This window comes from Mytilus trossulus, chromosome 7 (assembly GCF_036588685.1).
Source record: "Mytilus trossulus isolate FHL-02 chromosome 7, PNRI_Mtr1.1.1.hap1, whole genome shotgun sequence".
Taxonomy (NCBI): Eukaryota; Metazoa; Mollusca; class Bivalvia; order Mytilida; family Mytilidae; genus Mytilus; species Mytilus trossulus.
Window position 1 is genome coordinate 13,927,792 of NC_086379.1, and position 21,795 is coordinate 13,949,586.

Consider the following 21,795-nt stretch of genomic DNA (forward strand, 5'->3'; position numbering starts at 1 on the left):
AAGACAATTTTCATTTAATTTTATGTTTTTATCGTTATTTCATCGTCAGACATGCACACATCTTTACGGTACCAGTCGTTATAATTTTTACCAGTCCATGTCAGGTTTCTCGTTTTATATGTATTCATTAATTCACATAAATCACACATTGCTCTCCAATAATTTTTTTCATTGTCTATATGATATTTATCAGTTTCTTTTAGATACGATATATATTCATTTTCATTAGATGCAAGTTTTAATAAATATTCGGCCAGATGTTTCGGACTGTCGAAATCTGAAACATCTATATAAGTTTTTGGAGGTAGAATCGATTTTACATTCGGAGCTGTTCTGGCTACATATATTGCATTACTATTGTCTAGAAAGGTGTGGAAAACTTTCTCGGTTACATAATCTTTGCACAAACTATTTTCAAATCCTAAGTAAAATTTATAATTTTGAGACAAAAGTTCGTGACAGGCTGGCATACCTTCTACGGGACAAGGGGCTTTACCACATCGTCCATAAATATCAACACTAATATATTTTTCCATCTCCGAGACGTACTCGCGACGTTTTGCCCCTGACCCGCAATTGCTTACCGCCCAAGCAACCAATTTAGTTTTGTTTTTAAAAATCTCGTGGTAATTTTTATCTAAAGGCTGCGTCCTCCTAAAGGTTTCATAGTTCAACAGAATTTCACTGTCCTGTCTGTAAGTCATGCTCCAATCAAACTTGTTGTCCCACACGTGACTTAAATCTGAATCTGAAGCAGGGCTTTCAATATTGACAATCACCCAAATTTGACCATCTTTTTTTACCGGAACGTTGCTCCACATATCTCGATATGCAAATAAAACTGCTTCGCTGGTATTAAGCTTTTTCTTGTCCTCAGTCAAAATACAATTTGTATATCTACACTCGGTGAAATTAAAACTTCCTTTGAAATAGGGTTGCTTTGCATACCACAGAATATGTATGTCTGGCTTAGTTTTGTTTTGGATTAAAGTTAATACAGCATGTTCACTCATGTTACTTGATTCCGCAAAGAATGATCGGAAATAAGATACTGTTTGAGGATCTGGACGCAAACTTGTGATAATTTGCCGTTGTTCTAGCAGCACTAGTACTGCACCGATAAAAATTATGAAACAGTAAATAAAAAGTTTCTTCTTCATATGAATACCTGCAACATGAAAATAAGTTATTAAATATACTTATTATTATATAAGAAATATGGTTCATGAAATTCGGAAAATCCAGAAAATACACGAATAGTCACTGTGCTTTGAATTCATTATCTGTCCCGGATTATAAGTTTGGTAATGTTTAAAAGGCTACATGACTTTATTAGTTGTTTTTGGCTTTGCACTAGTTTTATTGACTGAGATTATCGATTCATTTTGCGTTTGTTGTTTTTGTGGTTTCGTTTCGATTTGATGCGTTTAGTTGTGCTTTACGCCATTGGTCCAGATTAACTAGGGTGGTATAAGTGCTCATAAACATGTGTGTTCCTATACATGTCCCAAGTCGGGGGTCTGAACTTCATTATTTGTCGTTGCTTGGGGACTGTATAATTTTATTGTTTCATTAATGTATTGTCAAAAATCAGGGCATACATATTTGATTTTGAATCGTTTCCCATTTTGTCAATTTGGGCCTTTTATAGTCGACTATATTGTATAGATTTTGCTCATTGTTGAAAGCCGAACAGTGACGTCATCATTTTGAGTAGTATGTTTGGTATTTGTCTTATCGGCAATCATATCACATCTCATTGTATTAAATTCATGAAACCAGTTCCTCAAATTCTGTTCTATTTATACATTTGCAAAACAGTTTTGTTCTTTATTTCCATCGCGTGAATAGCTTGATCTGTTTTAGAATTTACCAAATTTAGTTAAGACAAAAAAAGAGCACGATCTATTTTTAGAATCCCTGGAAAAGAATGACCATTATTGCCTACATATAATATTTAATAAAGTGTACAAATCAGAGATGAAATACATTCCACAACCATAACATTGAGAATTGAAATTGGAAATGTGTCTTAGAGACCAAAAGGCAAAAAAGGGCCGCCAAATAGTCTTCAACACAGCGAAAAAAAAATTACACACCCGGAGTCGGTCTTTAGTTGGCCAATTAACAATAATGTGTACTGTTCGGTGAACTTATCTTATCGCAAGCACTTTTAATGCAATAAGATATGAAAGCCTCTATGCTCGACAAGCACATATAACCCTCCCCTCAAGACCCTCCGATCTCTGATCCGTGGTGTGAACAATACGATTTATGTTCTGGACAATGCATGGATCGTCATTTAATACTGCAACGGTACAAATCACCAAGCAGATCATATATGTAACATGAAACTGGTTTAGAATATAGAAAAAACACATTCCAGCCGAACAAATGCACTCATTGTAAAATCATAGTTAATATTAAAATATTTTACTGAGTGTCATGAAACGGACAACGGTTTTAAGGTTAATGGTCATGTATGTAACACCCAAGTATACAATACAGTAATATGATTTGATTTTTGAATCAACACGAATGTCAATTAAAACGTAAAAAAACATACCTTAATAGGAATATGTGTGTTTTAAACTACACTCTATTCTCATTCATACAAATACAATGTTTTGTTTATTTATTTATAACTTTAATGTTAAAGGACACAAATTCTTCCTGTTAAAATGAACTAGATATTTAAGCATTTCCCGGTAGATTATGTTTTTCCTGGTATGTAAATGACATAATTATTATACTAAGTGCAGTTTATCTTTGAGATTCTAAATGTCATAATAGTATGTATAATTGTATTCATTCGTCCAAAAAATTGAGTGATGTTGAAATTACTGAATACGCTGAACACGTATCTTTGTGGAGGAGAGGCATGTTTGCTTTCTTAATACACTGGTGAAAACAAATAACATGGTTATGTTTGCTTCTGTTGCTGTTTATAAAATGTCTAATGCATTTCCTTTGTAATGCGGGCAGATGCAAAAATGGGTTGTTAACGTGTTTTATGAGATTTTAAACCTCCTTCATAAACCTAGTCAAATTGAATATGAAATAAAACACACACATCAATACGCTCACTAAAACTCAATCCTAGTCCGATGTTAGAAAGAGTAAAAAAGAGGGACGAAAGATACCAAAGGGACAGTCAAACTCATAAATGTAAAACAAACTGACAACGCCATGGCTAAAAATGAAAAAGACAAACAGACAAAAAAAAAGTACACATAGAAAACCAAAAAATAAACAACACGAACCCCACCAAAAACTAGGGGTGATTTCAGTAGCCGAGGGTAACAAACAAAAAGTACCCTTTGAACTAGCAGTTACTGATCTCATGACTTCAATACATATAGTATATATAAGTTCGAAAAACTCCTTTATATATGAAAATGTAGATCTAATGTATTTCATAACTTTTCAGTAAGCAAAAACAAAAATATAAAATTCTGACATGTCTCTGTGTAACATTTTCGAATATTTTTATAGCATATCTATCAATAATTTAGATATATAAGATAATCAACCTATTAAACAGAAACCGATAGAAAAAGATCTAAAAAAAAATCATTTATTTTAAATCATAAAATTGTTGAATGTTCGACCGAAACAAATGCGTAGTTTGATGATTTTAAAAACTTAATTAAAATTAAATTATGTAAATTACAATATGATATTATCATATATATTTGTACATATGCATGAGTGATCTGTAGCTAGATATAATCCACTGGGAGTCTACATGTTAGATCGCGTGATACAAGTATCTAGAAAACATGATCACTAATATACTATTATCTTCCCTCGCTAGAAGGAGGTTGACATGCATAAATACATGTATCAACGACATTTATATTGTTTGCCTTATACAGTATATTTATTTGCAATATTGCATGTATTTTTAAATTTAAATTTGTCGACGGTGTCAAAAATCGGTTAAATGATAAATGTCTATTGTAAAACTGTTTGAATTGGGTCCAGTAGTTTCAGAGAAGAAGATTTTTGTAAAAGATAACGATGACGGAAGACATACGCTAAGTGATGAGAAATGCTCTCTTGGCAATTTATACCAAACGAGCTAAAAATCAACAAACAAATGCATACAACAAAAAACATGTTGTAACTTTCAAAGTTAATTGGTCGAATACATCTGAGGCACGACGCCAGGTGCCGGTAAAGGCCTGACAACCGCTCTGGTAGAGGCCCCGTCCAGGAGGACCTAGGTACCCGGACATGGCGCCAATAGACGTCCCGGCGGATCGCTAGTTGGCATCGTTTATGGTCAGAACTACGACGGTATCTGATCGTCTTCGAACCTCTTGACTAATGAAAACATGCTTGGCAAATGCTTTTGCAGCTGCTGCCACTATCAATGGTTTTTTTATATGAAAAACTTGATGAAAAAAAAGAGAACTGTGAGTAGACAATTCCCTTCCTCCTGGTCCAAGTTTAGTCCTCTAATAACATTACTATTTTTACTATTTCTATTTTCTGTTCTGATATTTTTTTCTAATATCTATGTGCCACTCGAGGACTTCGCATTAAAACAAAATAAGAATGAAAGCATCAGTATAAAACGTTAAAAATTGAATAAGAATGCGAAGTCATCTGTTATAGGACTAGGTCCAAGTCCAACCATGTTCGAGAGAAAGAGAATGATATTGTATTCCATCCAAGTCCGTTAAAGGTTTTGTTAGAAGTTTTCTTTGACGGTTGTCACTTAAAACAATCCATTAAAAAAACTTTGATAGTAAAAACGGGTCTTAGAATGAAGAGAAAAAATAGACATACTTTGTACTAGTCTGAGATTACTCTGACGTCCAAACGGCTGAATGACGATTGGTTGCTTGATTGTTGAATGCATAACGTTCAGTGGCAAATAATCCATACTGGAGAGGTAAAGAGATCGCCATTGGCAAGTGTATAAGTTAACTTCAGTTTATACAGAAGTCAGTGGATTTGTAAAACTAATAGTTAGAACAATAAAGTAGTTCTGACGTCAGAGAAATGGTTTAATTATAATGTCATACAAGTATACAAGACTTATTTTATAAACTGGTCTATCTAAGTAAAATAATTATTTGAACATATTTGTACCACACTATCATATGTTTCATTAAAATCGATATACATTACTTGAAGTTAAGCGTGTACTTAGGTGAGTATAAGGAATGTTTGGAAGATGTTTGTGTTTCTCTACGATAAAGGATAAAATGTCTTGCCCCATGACACGAATTGTTTTCGTTTCACATAAGATTTCAAATACTTAAAAGGTAATTTACTATAATCAAGTATATTCTAGGTTCTTTTCTTTTGAGACACAAATAATATTAACAATGCATATATATATAATTATATATATATAAGGTTAAAGTCAAAGTCAGCCTTTGTCCGCTTAAAAAAGATACATGTATATAGAAAGGGAGCTTCAAAACTTATTTATATTTTACTTATTTTTCCTTTTTTTTATTTAGGTCGTGTATAAATATACCCCATTAGATACGCTTTGGCCATATATCATGAAAGTCAAATTTACATGAAATATTTCTGACTGAACTTGCCCAATTCAATTTGTCGTTAGGTTTTGTTTAATGAACTGTCCAACGCGTCTTCATAACATGCTGTCAATAAACAGTTATCAATAATATAACATTTCAAACCAAAACCGAATCATTTTTACATTTTAGGAGGATCTATATGGGGGTTTACAATATAGTGAATATTGGATCAATATTACAGAAAATGGGCAAAAAGATAAAGGGTAGAAATCATAGACCAAAAATTAAAAAAATATACAGACTTATGGGCAGTTCAAACATAGAAAATATGGACAAAATGTACTAAAAAAACCCAACATCTGATCTTAAAAATGTTGCTTATAAATAACATAATGCAGGACCCCCATTCAGGTCCTCATATACACGATATGAAATTTATATAAATTGAATTTGTTGTCCTAATATAATATTGCCGTTTTCAATTTCATTATGTCGTGTCGTTATCTCTTCAATTCAACCCAAGCGAAAATAAGATGTAAATAATGACAAGTTATAACATTTTCTCTAAATTGATATAGGAAGATGTGGTGTGAGTACCAATGAGACAACTCTCCATCCAAATAACAATTTAAAAAGTAAATCATTATAGGTCAATGTATGGCCTTCAACACGGAGCCTTGGCTCACACCGAACAACAAGCTTTAAAGGACCCCAAAATTACTAGTGTAAAACCATTCAAACGGGAAAACCAACGGTCTAATCTATATAAACAAAACGAGAAACGAGAAACACGTATATATTACATAAACAAACGACAACAAACTGCATATTCTCAGTTTTATAAGTAAAACCGTTTGATCAAGATAAAACCGTATTAATGTACCTAAATGAAACCTCTTTCTTGTTAGTCACTTAAACACTAGCGACATGTTACAATGACTGATTATATCAAAAGATAGGATATTACATGTTTTGAGTGTACATTGATCTCAAACTTCTTCCGTTATCAGTGTTTTATTAAAATCAATATTTATGTTTTGTCAAAAACGATAAAACTGTACTCGGGCGGGCGTTTAAAAACAAAATTGGACGTTCATTTCTGGTTTTTCAATTTTTATTTAAAAATTAGATTTTAAAGACTTTTTTTATTGTCATTTTATAGTTTATAACAATGTAATATATATTCCTTTTGAAATCGATCTTGTCCTGTTATGGTCATTGGTTATGAGGGGGACAAGGGAAATACTTAAAGAACTGAGGACAGTGTACTCTTGATTTCTTTATATAAGTATATAAATAGATTGTTTGCTTTTTTACTTATATATATAGTTACGTTTTATAGGTTATCCTGTGGTTTTGTTTTTGTCTTTTTTTTTGTGTACGTTTGAATTCATATACATATTGTTCATACGTTACCTTTATGTACAAAAAATGTATGTTTATGTCACAAATCTTTTTTAAAATGATTTATATGGCAATAAAATTAAAGTGAAGTTATTAAAAGATATTTAAAATGTAAAACAATACGCACTCTAGTCAATCTTACTTATGTGACAATAAGTGTAATGAAGGATTACATCAATAGACATTTCATACACTAATTACTTAAATGTAGGCCACATGGTTTACGGTTCCCATTCACCTGTGCGTAGGAACTATTTTATTTTGAATATGTTCTTCTTTTATTTCCTGTATGTTCTTGTTTGGCCGGTCCCGATTAGATGGTGTTACATCTTACAAAGTCTAGCCAAATTATTTTTGCAAAAGTAATTCCACTCAAACCGGTGCTAGGGCCTGTCATAAATATGTGGGGAGGTGAAAGTGAAAGTTTCTTTTGCTCATTGTTGAACGACTTACTCTGTTGTTTCAGCGGCTAGTCACATCTTTTTGACGATTATTAAGATAATAATACATGTAGCATTGATGCATATTTGTCAATTATATAATAATATAACTGGTCTTCGCAATGTTAGGCGGTGTAGTCGTAGAAAAGTACGAGTTCCAGCCCTGTTTGGGAGGAATTTAAGAATCAGATTGACTATTTTTTTCTTAGGTTTATTTCCTAGGCACTTAAGATATATGCATGTATATAAGACAGCAAATTATGAAAAGTGATTAATAACGTCCAGCGGCAAATATATCATGCGCATCAAAGACGATAAATGATGATATTAAAGGGGCACTAACTGTCAAATTCGTGATCACCGATTTGACTCAAATTCTCGTATTTGATTTATAGCCTTGTAAAACATTTATTCAAATTATATTAAAAAAAAATCAATAAACAGGGCATGGGCCCGATAATATGTTGCTCCGTTTCGTGTTTATGTTATGACGCCATCTCACTAACTATTGAGTTGACATCCGAAAACATCCGATGGTTATATAAGCGATATAAACAGAAATGTAGATATAAACAGAAAGCAGTTTCGTGCAATTGGATTTTTCTAGGTCTGTTTAATTTCATATAGACTAAACTTTATATATGTTCATCGTATCTACCTGTATTAGAATGATTTATTGTGGATCGAATCAGTCAATAAAATAATTGACAGTGTTTCACTTTCAAGTTTTACATTCTCTTTCTTTAAATAACCGTACACCTACAATGCATGCATTGTCCATCTCTAGCTAAGGGGTTAAATTAAAGTTCACACGAATACGGATTCAATTTTTTGAACTATTCACTTGCAAGTGAACAATTCATCATCAATGTTTCTCAGCTTAATTTGATAAAATTGATCCATGGCTGCTAAAAGCGAATTATGATTTCACTATTTTCAAAACTTTCATTACTGATTGAGCAAACAAAACGTATTTAGATTTTCGTTTATCCTGTAGCTAGTGCCTTTTAGGATAAAAATACCAAACTTTAAGTCAGATTTCATTGCACAGTCTAACTGCTACGGAATAAAAGCTCCTTCGATTTCATAATATAAGTTCCAAAAAAGAAGAAGTATTCTGGAATAAATATTACAGTATATGTTCCTAACGGAATAAGTATTACAGTAAATGTTCCTAACGGAATAAATGGTATATAATATGTGTTCCAACAGGAATAGGCATTATGACATTGTTTATAACAAAGTTAGGCGGAACAAATATACATTGACATTAAGACCAACAAGACTGATATATCCGACTTAATCCAGGCTCTTTAATTTAGCTTTGCTGTTTAAGATGCATTACAATATACGGGTAAATAACTTTAGGTATACGAACCTGTTCCTGATATTTTCATAAAATCATGAATTATGAGTGACTACATAATGACAATTCTAATAGATTGGTGTGAATTTAAGTACTTTTAAAAGATATATTGACAAAAGGATTGCTCATCCGATATATATAAGCTTGCATTGCTTTTGGGTGTACAAGCATGAATAATCAACGTATTGCAATTTGAAACCAGTTAAAATATTTATTTAAATTCAGCATTTAGCTCCTTTATTTGGCCTACAAGACGCATATGTAGCTTTTTACCAATTGTTACTAATTTGTCTAATAAGTGATACGATAACAGAGTTAATTAACCATACCGCTTTCATAAATTTAAAATAAATTATCTAAACGGGAAAAATTATCATGATTTAAAAACCTTGGCCTGTGATAAAGGAAGTTCAAATATATGTGTCATTACTTTATAGCTTCAATTGATTGTACTTATCTCATAAAACAGAAAATAGTTTTTAATTTTTATAACTAGACTGTAATAAATTATGAACTAATTTGAAAATCAACAAAAGTCATAATATGAAAATAGATTGAATTATTAAACATAAGTTAAATAAGAATAAAGAATTTGTACTACCTGTAAATTCGGACGAGATAAGTCCCTTATCTTATTTACAAATCACACCTACATACACACATTGCACATTTTACCTTAGGTTTTTGAAATATATATTTTTAAATCCTGTCCTTTTTTCACCTGAGTGCACTAAAATTTTATCTAAAAGACTGTAATTAGACTGGAAAGATGACTGATATAAACTCTGCAAATAAAGTCAAGGATCGTGTTATCCTTTTTGGTTAATAAACAAACTGTTTTGATGGGGTAGTATTTTTTTGGAGGGGGGGAGGTATCAACAAAGAGAGAGCCAACTGGTTCAAGCATATTGGCTTTGTTGCTTTAGCGTTTGGGAAAATCAAAAACGCATTTTTTCTTACTTTTATTTTACATCAGCTCTATTTTTAAAAGTTTCATAATTTTTGAAACTACTAATTAACAATAGTTTGTCACAGTGATATAAATTATAAGCGTGCTTAAACGTTTTGATAACATTTCGGCTTTTGACGAAGAATTAACTTTTTGGAAAAATTATAAATAACATGATACAAAAAAACTGCAATTTTAACAGATTTTGGCAAAATTTTCACCGAAAACTGTATGCATGTAACAGTAACAGTTTTGAAAACAAAACAAAACTTTTCTCAACAAACCATAAACAACTTTAATGTAATAATTTAAAAATCGTTTGCTTAATATCCTATCATAACTATACCATAACAACCCCCAAAAAACAGACAAAAAAAACGCGTCATGCATACAAAATTATAAGCCTAGAATCATTATCTAGCCAATTATCTGTTAGTTTAAACATATTGTATTTGCATAAACACGAGTTGGATGAGACACAAGTCAAACAGACTTAGTAGTCTAATCCATTTAACATATTTTAAAATACAATATATAATATTAGAGCATTCATTTAAAGCATGTACACATTATTACCTGTTTTTTTTCTTCATTTCTATCAATTGTATCTTGCTTACAAGGGGTAATAGCCAAAAAAATACCGGTTAAGAGGTAAACAAATTCTCAGAGCCGTAAGTTGGAAAATATCTCTTTTAAGGTGGTATGGGAGTCTAAAATAAAAATGATAGAATTTGTTCATACTTTGCCAAAACGTAGTATCTATTGATATATGTTGAAAAAAATAACTAGAGGCTCTAAAGAGCCTGTGTCGCTCACCTTGGTCTATGTGAATATTAAACAAAGGAAGCAGATTGAAAATTGACTACAAAGGTCAATAACTCCTACAGGAGTCAACTGACCATTTTGGTCATGTTGACTTATTTGTAGATCTTTTTTTGCTGAACATTATTGCTGTTTACAGTTTACCTATATCTATAATAATATTCAATATAATAACCAAAAACAGCAAAATTTCCTTAAAATTACCAATTCAGGGGCCACAACCCAAAAAACAGGTTGTCCAATTCATCTGAAAATTTCAGGGCAGATAGATCTTGACCTGATTAACAATTTTACTTCATGTCAGATTTTCTCTAAATTATTTGGTTTTTGAGTTATAAGCCAAAAACTGCATTTTACCCCTATGTTCTATTTATAGCCATGGCGGTCATCTTGGTTAGTTGGCGGGGTCACCGGACACAATTTTTAAACTAGATACCCCAATGATGATTGTGGCCAAGTTTCAAATAATTTGGCCCAGCAGTTTCAGAGGAGAAGATTTTTCTAAAAGATTACTAAGATTTACAAAAAATGGTTAAAAATTGACTATAAAGGGCAATAACTCCTAAAGTGGTCAACTGATCATTTTGGTCATGTTTGACTTATTTGTAGATCTTACTTTGCTGAACATTATTGCCTTTTACAGTTTATCTCTATCTGAAATAATATTCAAGATAATAACCAAAAACAACAAAATTTCCTTAAAATTAACAATTCAGGGGCAGCAACCTAACAACAGAATGTCAGATTCATCTGAAAATTTCAGGGCAGATAGATCTTCACCTGATTAACAATATTACCCCATGTCAGATTTGCCCTAAATGCTTTGGTTTTTGAGTTATAAGCCAAAAACTGCATTTTACCCCTATGTTCTATTTATAGCCATGGCGGCCATCTTGGTTAGTTGGCGGGGTCACCGGACACAATTTTTAAACTAGATACCCCAATGATGATTGTGGCCAAGTTTGGTTAAATTTGGCCCAGTAGTTTCAGAGGAGAAGATTTTTGTAAAAGTTAACGACGGACGACGACGGACGACGACGGACGACGACGACGGACGCCGGACGCAAAGTGATGAGAAAAGCTCACTTGGCCCTTCGGGCCAGGTGAGCTAATAAAAATGATAGGTCACCGCGCATTTTCTCAAGCTACAGAACGTGAAAAAATGACACATTTTGTATGGATTATACAGGTAAAAACACCATTTTGTGATTAGAAACTAAACAAAATGATAGAATTGTTAAATACTTAAGGAAAAGATAGCTTTCAGACAATGCTTTGAGAATATCAAAAGAAAAAATGGGTCACCGTACGTTTTTTCCGGCTAAAATACAAAATAGGAAAATTCCATGTAGAATCCTTCAGAAAATGCACTGTTTAAGAGTTATTTCCCCTTTAAATGCCAAATTAAAAAACATATAAAAACAATCAAAAATGATCAACATTTGCAAATATATTAATATGTATAAATTATATTCTTATAAATTGGTTCTTTTAAAAGAAATTCACATTTTATATCTGCATTCCTGCATCAAATTTTGCTAACTTGACAGAAAAATCTGGACTTTTGATTCGCTGTTTTTTACAATCCAGATGGAGGAAGACACCCATACCACCTTAATCATGATATATTTGTATAAAAATTCACATGGCGCAGCAGATAAACAAAAAGAATACGTAAATACAAAAAAACACATAAAAACCAACAACAAAATAACCAAACCCACTGACCTTAAAAGATTAACTATCTTAACAACAACCCTGTAACAAACTTAATATTTTGATATATAATCAGTCAGGGGCATTACTTAAACAAGTATTTTTTTTAAGTTACTTATATAGGTAATTTTTGTTTTAAAAAATCAAAAAAATACTCAATAGAGTTATTTTAAATTTCAATAGAAGCATGGACTTAATGTAGTTTTCCTGAATTTTTACATCATTTTATATCATAAAATGAAGAATTCATTAGATTTTAGAGGAGTATAGAGATAAAGGGTTACCATTCATTTATTTCTGTCTACCTTGAAGATTTTTGAGGAAAACGATATTTTAATAGTCCCAAGAGACCAATCTTTGATCCAAAAGCCTCGATATGAAAAATAAGTGCGTCAGAAAGGCAATATAGTGTTTCAGAAAGATAAGATTTTATATTTCACGCGAAAATAACCAGAAGACCGTGAAAATTTGTTAAAGCTAGTAAAATCTGTATAGTTGAACACCTATAAAAAAAATATTTAGAAAAATTTCTTATATAAGTAATATTTAAAATAGTCTCGTTTTCAATTTTACTTGTTTAGGTAATTTTAAATGTTACTTGTTTAAGTTGTGTAACTGTGATGAGAGAATTGTCTCATTGGTACCCATACCATATCTTCTTACATCTATTAAACACATATTTGAAGATTTTTTCATATTGCTACTTAGTCAGTATTTTCAATGAGATTTTACGTTATTCAATCCTCAAAACAAAATGTTTGCACAAGTCCTGAATTAACTTCTTGCGTTGGAATAAGAAGATATAAACGTTTCTTTAAGGATATACTAACTAAAGGTGAAATAAAACAAATTCTAGAATTTGAAATTGATACTTTAAGTAATAGCATTAGGTAAGGAACACAATGCTCTACTCATATTGGTTATGTAGCTCCTATTCGAGATCTACAATCTGCTTACATTTTGAAAAACGACCTTTTATAAGCTATTAAAGTCATATAAAAGACAAATTTGTGTAATAGGGCAAAATATTTTTTTTTACCCTATATCCTAAGTAAATAAAGGCAACAGTAGTATACTGCTGTTCAAAACTAGGAAATCTATGGCCAAAAAACAAAATCAGGGTAACAAACTAAAACTGAGGGAAACCAAGGAGTTCGCACATCTGAAAAAACTTCCTAAACCTCACTTAAGTACATACATTCTTATGATACAAGACACAAAACAATTTATTTATAATCAGAAAGTTCACCATTGGGAAAAATTCAAGTTGTCAGTTCAACTTTTGAAATAGGTTAAATCAATAGCAAAAAAAAAAAAATCTTAACATTTGATATATATTAGAATGTATTATAATCTGTGTAATGTTATTGAGAATGACTGAGTGTATGATTTCCGAACATCTGTACCATACAATATAAGTTGCACTATATTTAGCACGTAATGACTTATCAATGTCATGTCACATATTTTCTCAACTACGTTCAGCACGGAACGTTAAAGTATAGTAATAAATAAAACCGAAAAATAATGTACCTCTTTATATATCTGAAATGTTTTTAGTTAGGTATTTTCATAAAAAAATTAATGTAAAAATAAAATCATTTGCTCAATATCCTAACATAACTATATCATAACAACAACAGCAACAAAAACACACACAAAGAAAAAAACGTCAGACGTACACACAATTATAAGCCTATCACATTTATGAAGCCAATTATCTGTTAGTTTAAACATATCGTATTTGCACAAAACACAAGTTGGATGAGACACAAGTCAAACACAATGTTAACCTTAATTATTAATTAAAAAAAAACTTTTACGATTATTTCTGAAATGTTCGGTTTATACCTAATCAAATTTATGACTTGGAATAGAAAGCATAAATAGTTGACATAAAACGGACTTTAAATTGAGTTTACAACCTTTAATTCAAAATAAAGATTATTCCTAAAAACGGATCGACATAGTCAGTTAAGTTTCAGTCATGAATTCAAATATCTATACTATTAAACGAGAAGACCTCATTCTTGGTGTCGCTTCTCTTCCTTCCACAATAAATCAATCATCATGCCTCTGTGTCCAATAGGTAACATGCATAGTCGCATTTGTCATCTATTCCTATTATAATTCAGATTGAGTTATTTTGGGAGAAAAACGACAAAAAAGGAGTCCGGATATGATTCCGTCATCAGACTGATATTAGTCATAGATAAGACTTCCTGTTTGAAACATGCACAAATACAACCAATCGTATGATAGATAACAAAAATGAAAAATAGATAAGCCAATCAGAGCGTTCTCCATATCATGGTGTTTAGATCGCAAGAACCACAACTATTATACCTCCTTAGAGAGGACAATTATTTTCGTCTTTACCTACATGTAAACTAAGATTATACTACTTTAATATATAGAGACTCTCTGCATTCTGTCTACTGTTTTTTTTAAATGTTTACTATTTAAGGGGTCATACCTGTTGCATTTATATCAAAAAGAGTAAAACATGTGACACAAGTTCAACCAATCGTAGAGCGTTCTCCATATCATGGTGTTAAGATCGCAAAAATACTTCCTTAGAGAGGACAAATATTTTTCGCGTTTATCTACATGTAAACTACGATTATACTACTTTAATATATAGAGACTCTCTGTATTCTGTCAGGGAATTTCTATGCTAGTATAGAAAGTCCCTGTTTCTGTTTACAGTTTTCTTTGAAATGTTTATTATTTAAGGGGTTATACCACTTGCATATATATTAAAATAAATAAAACATGCTCAACTTCATCTCAAACTACATCGACCAAAAACTTTTACCTGAAGTGGGACAGACGGACGGACGATCGAACAAACGAAAACGAACGCACGGATGCACAGACTAGAAAACATAATGCCCATAATTGGGGCATAACAATTTATTGTTAAAAGGGAAAATATTGATTTGGCAAAAATGGAAGTAAGGTAGAGATTAGAGGGAGACAGGACCTTTTTCGAGGCGTCGGGATCGGGTGTTTTTAAGCTCGGTTTTTGGGGATTGATCATTACGAGATCCGGGAATATATTTTTCGATTTCGGGATATTAATTTCTTTAAATTCTGCATCTCGGGATTTCATGGTTTTAAGTCCGGGATTTCGGGATCAGGACCCCACCGATCGACAACCCCTCAAATTAGCCTTAGTCGGTATTAGTCATTTATACATGATTCAAATCCTACCATGTTAATAAGGCTCTCCAAAAAAAGTACTGATGGATTGTCATAGAAGCATATTGTTTAGACTAATAAGGGTATATATATAAGCAGTTACATTTATTTCATGTTTGAAACGGTGCAAATTTTTAATTTGATTTGACTTTTACCAAAAGAAGCATTGTTGCAAAGGAGAAGAATTTTGGTCATATGCCAGAAACACGAATATAATTGAATATAACAGAAAGGAAACAAATATCGGACTTTGGAAAAAGGGAGATACCTTTTATGTTATTCTCCATACATAATATCTTTTACAAAAAATCACAGTTCACAAGCTGTATATGCCCGCGATTTCGCGGGTGTGTTCTAGTCATATCTAAAATACCATGAAGTGCAAATAATTTCATGGATAGACTAGAATAAAAGAAAAATTAACGTAGGAAACTAAAATGTCTACATTTACACGAAGCGATTCAGAAACGTTTAATAAATTATTCTTTTAGATCTGCGAGCGATAATTATACATCTTTAATTGAAAATCTATTTCAATGACAAATTGTTTAAAGTTTGAAATGTAACCGTCATCCGATCAATTCGATTTTAAAAGGAAATACTTTTAAAATATACCAAATACCATGAATTATACAACAAAAATAGGAATCAGTACACACGTGTGTACAAAGGATGCGGCATCAGTGAACACGTATTCCTTGCTGTTTATCTACTGTTTCACTGGCAAGTGCGTTCGAGTCCTATTCTAGTTCACAATGATTGGTAGTTTTCCTACCGAATGTCCAGGGTTCACGCCGGGCTTTTCGTCCACCTTCACAAATAAAAACTAGTCGACACGAAAAGGCAAATAGGGCTGAAGAAGGCTTTAAATACCAAATATTGAATCAACTGATCATAATACACAGAGATTAATGTACATGTGTCTTACATAGAAAACAAGTCTCCATATTGAAGACCGTACTTTGACCTATATCGGTTTACTTTTACAAATTTTGACCTGGATGGAGAGGTGTCTCATTAGCGCTCATACCACATATCTCTAAACAAATTTTTATCCCTCCAAAAAAATAGGGGTGACCTCCTGTGTTCGTAAATTTGAATGATTTACAATTCCTTATTTCAGAACGCAGAAGGGTTTAGGGGAGCACGATGTCATACTAAGGAGAGAGGAGGACGGAGGGTATTACGATTTCTTCTCAACTAATCATTCAATTTTAGCTGTTGCTACATGTACTTATATGAATGCTTGGTTTTTTGCGGCTTTACAACGCGAACATTTATGTTTTGGGTTTTCGTAAACCTTTGTTACTTTATTCTGTGTTGCAGAATATTTTGATTTATAGTTCCTGTTTTAGAACACGAATGCTCTGAAATAATTTACAACGCAAGAAGTGCATTAAAACATTAATAGATGAAAAACTACTGTGCTGAAAGGACTTAAATATCTTGTTTTCACGGGTGTCATTCGGTTTATCGAGAGAAATGATCGTGAAAGAATATCCAACGGCGGTCAAGTATTGACGACGATCGTGAAAGTTCTGGTAATGGATCGTGAAAGACATTTAATGTACATTCTAGTTCAGAATCTTTGAAAAAATCGTTTAATTTTCAAAACGCGGTACACTTCCGAACAAAAAAATATGTCTGTTAAAATGGTTTAACTTCCTCAGCATAACTGTGAAAGAAGATAAAGAAAATATGAAGTACTTTTTGAAAAAAAACACAAAAGGCGCAATGTTTGTCTATGAAATTAATTACAAATAACACGCTCTTTGTACCTATAATGGTCATATTTAAGAATATCATGATATATTTGAAATTTAATCTTTGGTGTATCTGATAGTACAGAAAAATTAAAGTATGTTTTTCCATTAAAAGCGTAATTTATTTATGAAAAACTTGAATTTGTTGAATTTCCATCAAACTTGATCGTGAAAGATCAGGCAACGTATTATTTCGATCGTGGAAGAAAATGCGTGACCAGGCTTAATACTAGTAATCAGAAATCAGTATTTCTTTTACCATTTGATAAATCTGCAAGTGGTTGAAGCCTGTAACTATTTTGATAAGCATGAACATTAAAGCTATTATCTTTTTTTCTATTGAACACTTTACCTCGAAAGTTAAACTAGAGGCTCTAAAGAGCCTGTTTCGCTCACTTTGGTCTATATGAATATTAAACAAAGGACGCAGATGGATTTATTACAAAATTGTGTTTTGGTGATGGTAATGTGTTTGTACATCTTACTTTACTGAACATTCTTGCTGCTTACAATTATTTCTATCTATAATGAACTTGGCCCAGTAGTTTCAGTGGAAAATGTTAGTAAAAATTTACAAATTTTATGAAAATTGTAAAAATTGACTATAATGGACAATAACTCCTTGGTGGGTCAATTGACCATTTTGGTCATGTAGACTTATTTTTAGGTCTTACTTTGCTGTACATTATTGATGTTTACAGTTTATCTCTATCTATAATAATATTCAAGATGATAAGAAAAAACGGTAAAATTTCCTTAAAATAACCAATTCAGGGGTAGCAACATAACAACAGGTTGTCTGATCCATCTGAAAATTTCAAGGCAGATAGATCTTCACCTGATAAACAATTTAACACCATGTCAAGTTTGCTCTATATGCTTTGATGTTTTAGTTATAAGCCAAAAACTACATTTAACCCCTATGTTCTATTTTTAGCCGTGGCAGCCATGTTGGTTGGTTGGCCGGGTCACGCCACACATCTTAAAAACTTGACACCCCAAAGATAATTGAGGCTAAGTTTGGATTAATTTTGCCCTGTAGATTGTTGTTAAAGATTACTAAGATTTATGAAAAAATGATTAAAATTGACTATAAAGGGCAGTGACTCCTAAAGGGGTCAACTGACCATTTTGATCACGTAGCCTTATTTGTAAATCTGTTTTGATAGCAACCCACCAACAGGCTGTCGGATTCATCTGAAAATTTCATTTCAGAGATATCTTGACCTGATAAACAATTTTAAACCATTTCAGATTTGCCTTAAAGATTGAGCTCTGTGAATCGGTCTATTGCAATTCGGGCAGACCGACACTAGTTAGCCAATAATATTGATATGCAACGTTTAAACCAAATGTTTTGTTATCCATCAGACAAAAAATCATAGCAAAAAAAGCACATTTCATGTGTAATTTTGGATTGAACGATAACCAACATTTTGTGCAACAGAATATGTTAAGTTCTTTATAAACAACGCAGATAAGGATTGATTTAACTATATAGGACATACTGTAAAATACCAAAGCGCAAATGCTGTAATGTCTTGTTTGCTTTACTTATGATAGTATATTTGTTGAACGTCAATAATATCAAGGTTTTTGCTAGAAGTGTCAAATGCGCTTAAGATTGTCATAAAAAAAGTCATGGTCAGATGAACCATGCCGTACAGATCTCTACAAATATCCCGTACACCAAATAAATATGTTCCGATCCTTAGAAACTGACAATTATAAAAGTTATGTAAAGCTAAACAAACGTATGTGCGGTCATAGATCAGACACTAACCTCAATGCTTACGACATTCTATACCAGCATTTCAATCAGCCCGACTATTCGATCGTTTCTATGACAGTTCGCATTATCGAAAAGATATACCATAGCTCTATCAATCCTAATCTTTCAACGACTTTCCGTAGACAAAAAGAAGACTACTGGATTAGACAATTGGGAACTGCAACACCGTATGGCTGCAATGACAAAATTGATGGTATAGGTATTCTATATAGTCCTTCGTGTAACTCGGTGAAAGTGATGAATATTTTCAACTCGACTCGTCGACGTGGACGCAGTCATGGTCATCGTCATTATACATCACCCTCTCTGCATGATGGCTCTATTAATGACTTACTGCCATTCATACAAAAACCGTTAAGTATTCATCACATTCGCGCGAAACTTAATTCATTACCCCTTTCAAAACTTCATTCTCTGTTCAATTTATGTTTGGAATCCACTGTTACAAACCCTCATTCAAACCAATACAAACTTCAAGCTATAATTTCGGATATTGCAAGTCACAGACCTTTCAAGCCAGTTTGCATGGGAAAAGATGAAAAAGAGAAAAGATCTTTTCTAAATATATTTCCTTTGCCAACATAGGTCTCGATGGCGTCAACCTAGGCAATATCCTTCATCATAAATTAGTTCAAACGAAAATACCTCCTTATTTCAAAGACCAGTCTGTACCAATAATTTTTTATACCTATACCAAACCTATTGCAACTAAAATTTTCAATTACAAACGCATTTTGCAGGATCTCGATATTGACGACTTCAAGTCTAAACCTCCTAATTGCACTTGTGCTAGTTCCAAATTCACATATAATCCTGCTGGCCACGTTATTACCGGTGACCTCAACATTGTTAATAACACTTCTCTACGAAATGTGTTATCTAAAGGTCCGAAATATCGTGAGCCTAAATCCATCAATTGGAAATACAACTTTAAAATTTTGATGGATTCAGTCGAGGATTATGCCAGGCAATGGACTAAGCGTGAGAATGAAGACGTAGACACTCTATCCGAATGGATTAAGGCAGTGAGGTCGTTAATACAAATCAGAATTAAGAAACTGAATGGGTCCATCAATGCCCATGCTACGTCAATCTTCAAAGACCCAAATGTTGCTAAACACCTATCCGACCTCAATGATAAATATGTTGTTGTCCCCGCAGACAAAGCCCCAAATAACATCGTTTTTGTCTGTAAAAGTATTTCATTATTTGCTTGATAAACGATTAGGTATATACAATTCACTTGGAAACTCAACATATACCCTCACGACACTTACCAAAGAGGAAATCCTGGATAATCATAGGTGTGTTCTTTGTTCCTTTGGTATTTCAACCAAAGATGAAGAACTGGATCTTCCATCACTGTATTGGATACCTAAACTACAAAAGTGTCCTTACAAACAACGGTATATTGCTGGGTCTTCCAAGTGCTCTACGAAACCCCTTTCTAAATTATTAACATCTATTTTATCAGCAATCAAAGACGGGCTTCAAAGTTATTGTGAAACTGCCTATTCTAGAGGTGGCGTGAATCAGATGTGGATACTTAAAAATTCCAAAGATCTTTTAGAGTACATACAATCTTACTCTCTTTCATCTTGTAACAGTATTAAAACATTTGACTTTTCTACATTCCATTTGACTTTTCTACATTCCATTTGACTTTTCTACATTCCACATTCCAAACTAAAAGACAAATTAAAAAAGTTGGTATTACTTTGCTTCATAAAAAAGAATGGCCAACGTAGATACAAGTATCTTGTCTTAGGGAGGGATAAATCCTACCTTATAAAGAATCACTCTGATTCAAACAAAAAATTCTCTGAAACCGATATTATCACGATGCTTGATTTCTTAATTAACAACATATTTGTTACGTTCGGAGGACGTGTTTTTGAACAGACTGTCGGCATCCCAATGGGAACAAAATGTGCCCCTCTACTTGCTGACTTGTTTCTTTATTATTATGAGGCTGACTTCATGCAGGAACTTCTTAGGAAGAAAGATAAGAAGTTAGCAATATCCTTTAACTCTACTTTCCGCTATATAGATGACGTTCTTTCACTAAACAATTTAAAATTTGGTGACTGTGTGGAACGCATTTATCCCATCGAATTGGAGATAAAGGATACTACAGATACAGTTAAGTCGGCTTCATATCTTGACTTACGTCTAGAAATTGACAATTAGGGTCGGTTGAAGACCAAACTTTACGACAAAAGAGATGATTTCAGCTTTCCCATTTTGAACTTTCCATTTCTAAGTAGCAACATTCCAGCAGCACCTGCATACGGGGTATATATCTCCCAATTGATACGATATTCCCGTGCTTGCATTTCCTATCATGATTTTCTTGATAGAGGGTTACTGCTCACAAGGGACCTATTAAACCAAGAGTTCCAAATGGGGAAGTTGAAATCATCCCTTCGTAAATTTTACGGACGCCATCACGAGTTGGTTGACCGTTATGGAATAACCGTTTCACAAATGATATCGGATATGTTCCTTGCGTCGTAACTACAATCCCCTTCCCTTTCATGAATTTGACCTACCGAATTAGACTACTTACCGGATTTGTAATCACATAAGCAACACGACGGGTGCCGCATGTGGAGCAGGATCTGCAGGATCTGCATACCCTTCCGGAGCACCTGAGATCAACCCTAGGTTTTGGTGGGATTCGTGTTGTTTTTTCTTTAGTTTTCTATGTTGTGTCATGTGTACTATTGTTTTTCTGTCTGTCTTTTTCATTTTTAGCCATGGTGTTGTCAGTTTGTTTTAGATTTATGTCCCTTTTGTATCTTTCGTCCCTCTGTTATGCTTGGCCAATTAATT

At 32.7% G+C, this 21,795-nt stretch overlaps 1 protein-coding gene across 1 annotated transcript in view; it reads right to left on the reverse strand.

Annotated features, from left to right (window-relative positions):
• Positions 1–20: 20 nt before the first annotated feature.
• Positions 21–21,795, reverse strand: part of LOC134726177 (glycoprotein 3-alpha-L-fucosyltransferase A-like) — a 28,858-nt gene continuing 7,083 nt past the window's right edge. Inside the window, exon 2 of the mRNA XM_063590577.1 lies at positions 21–1,168. Within this exon, the coding sequence (XP_063446647.1) occupies positions 21–1,168 (1,148 nt within the window). The remainder of the gene's footprint in view (positions 1,169–21,795) is intronic.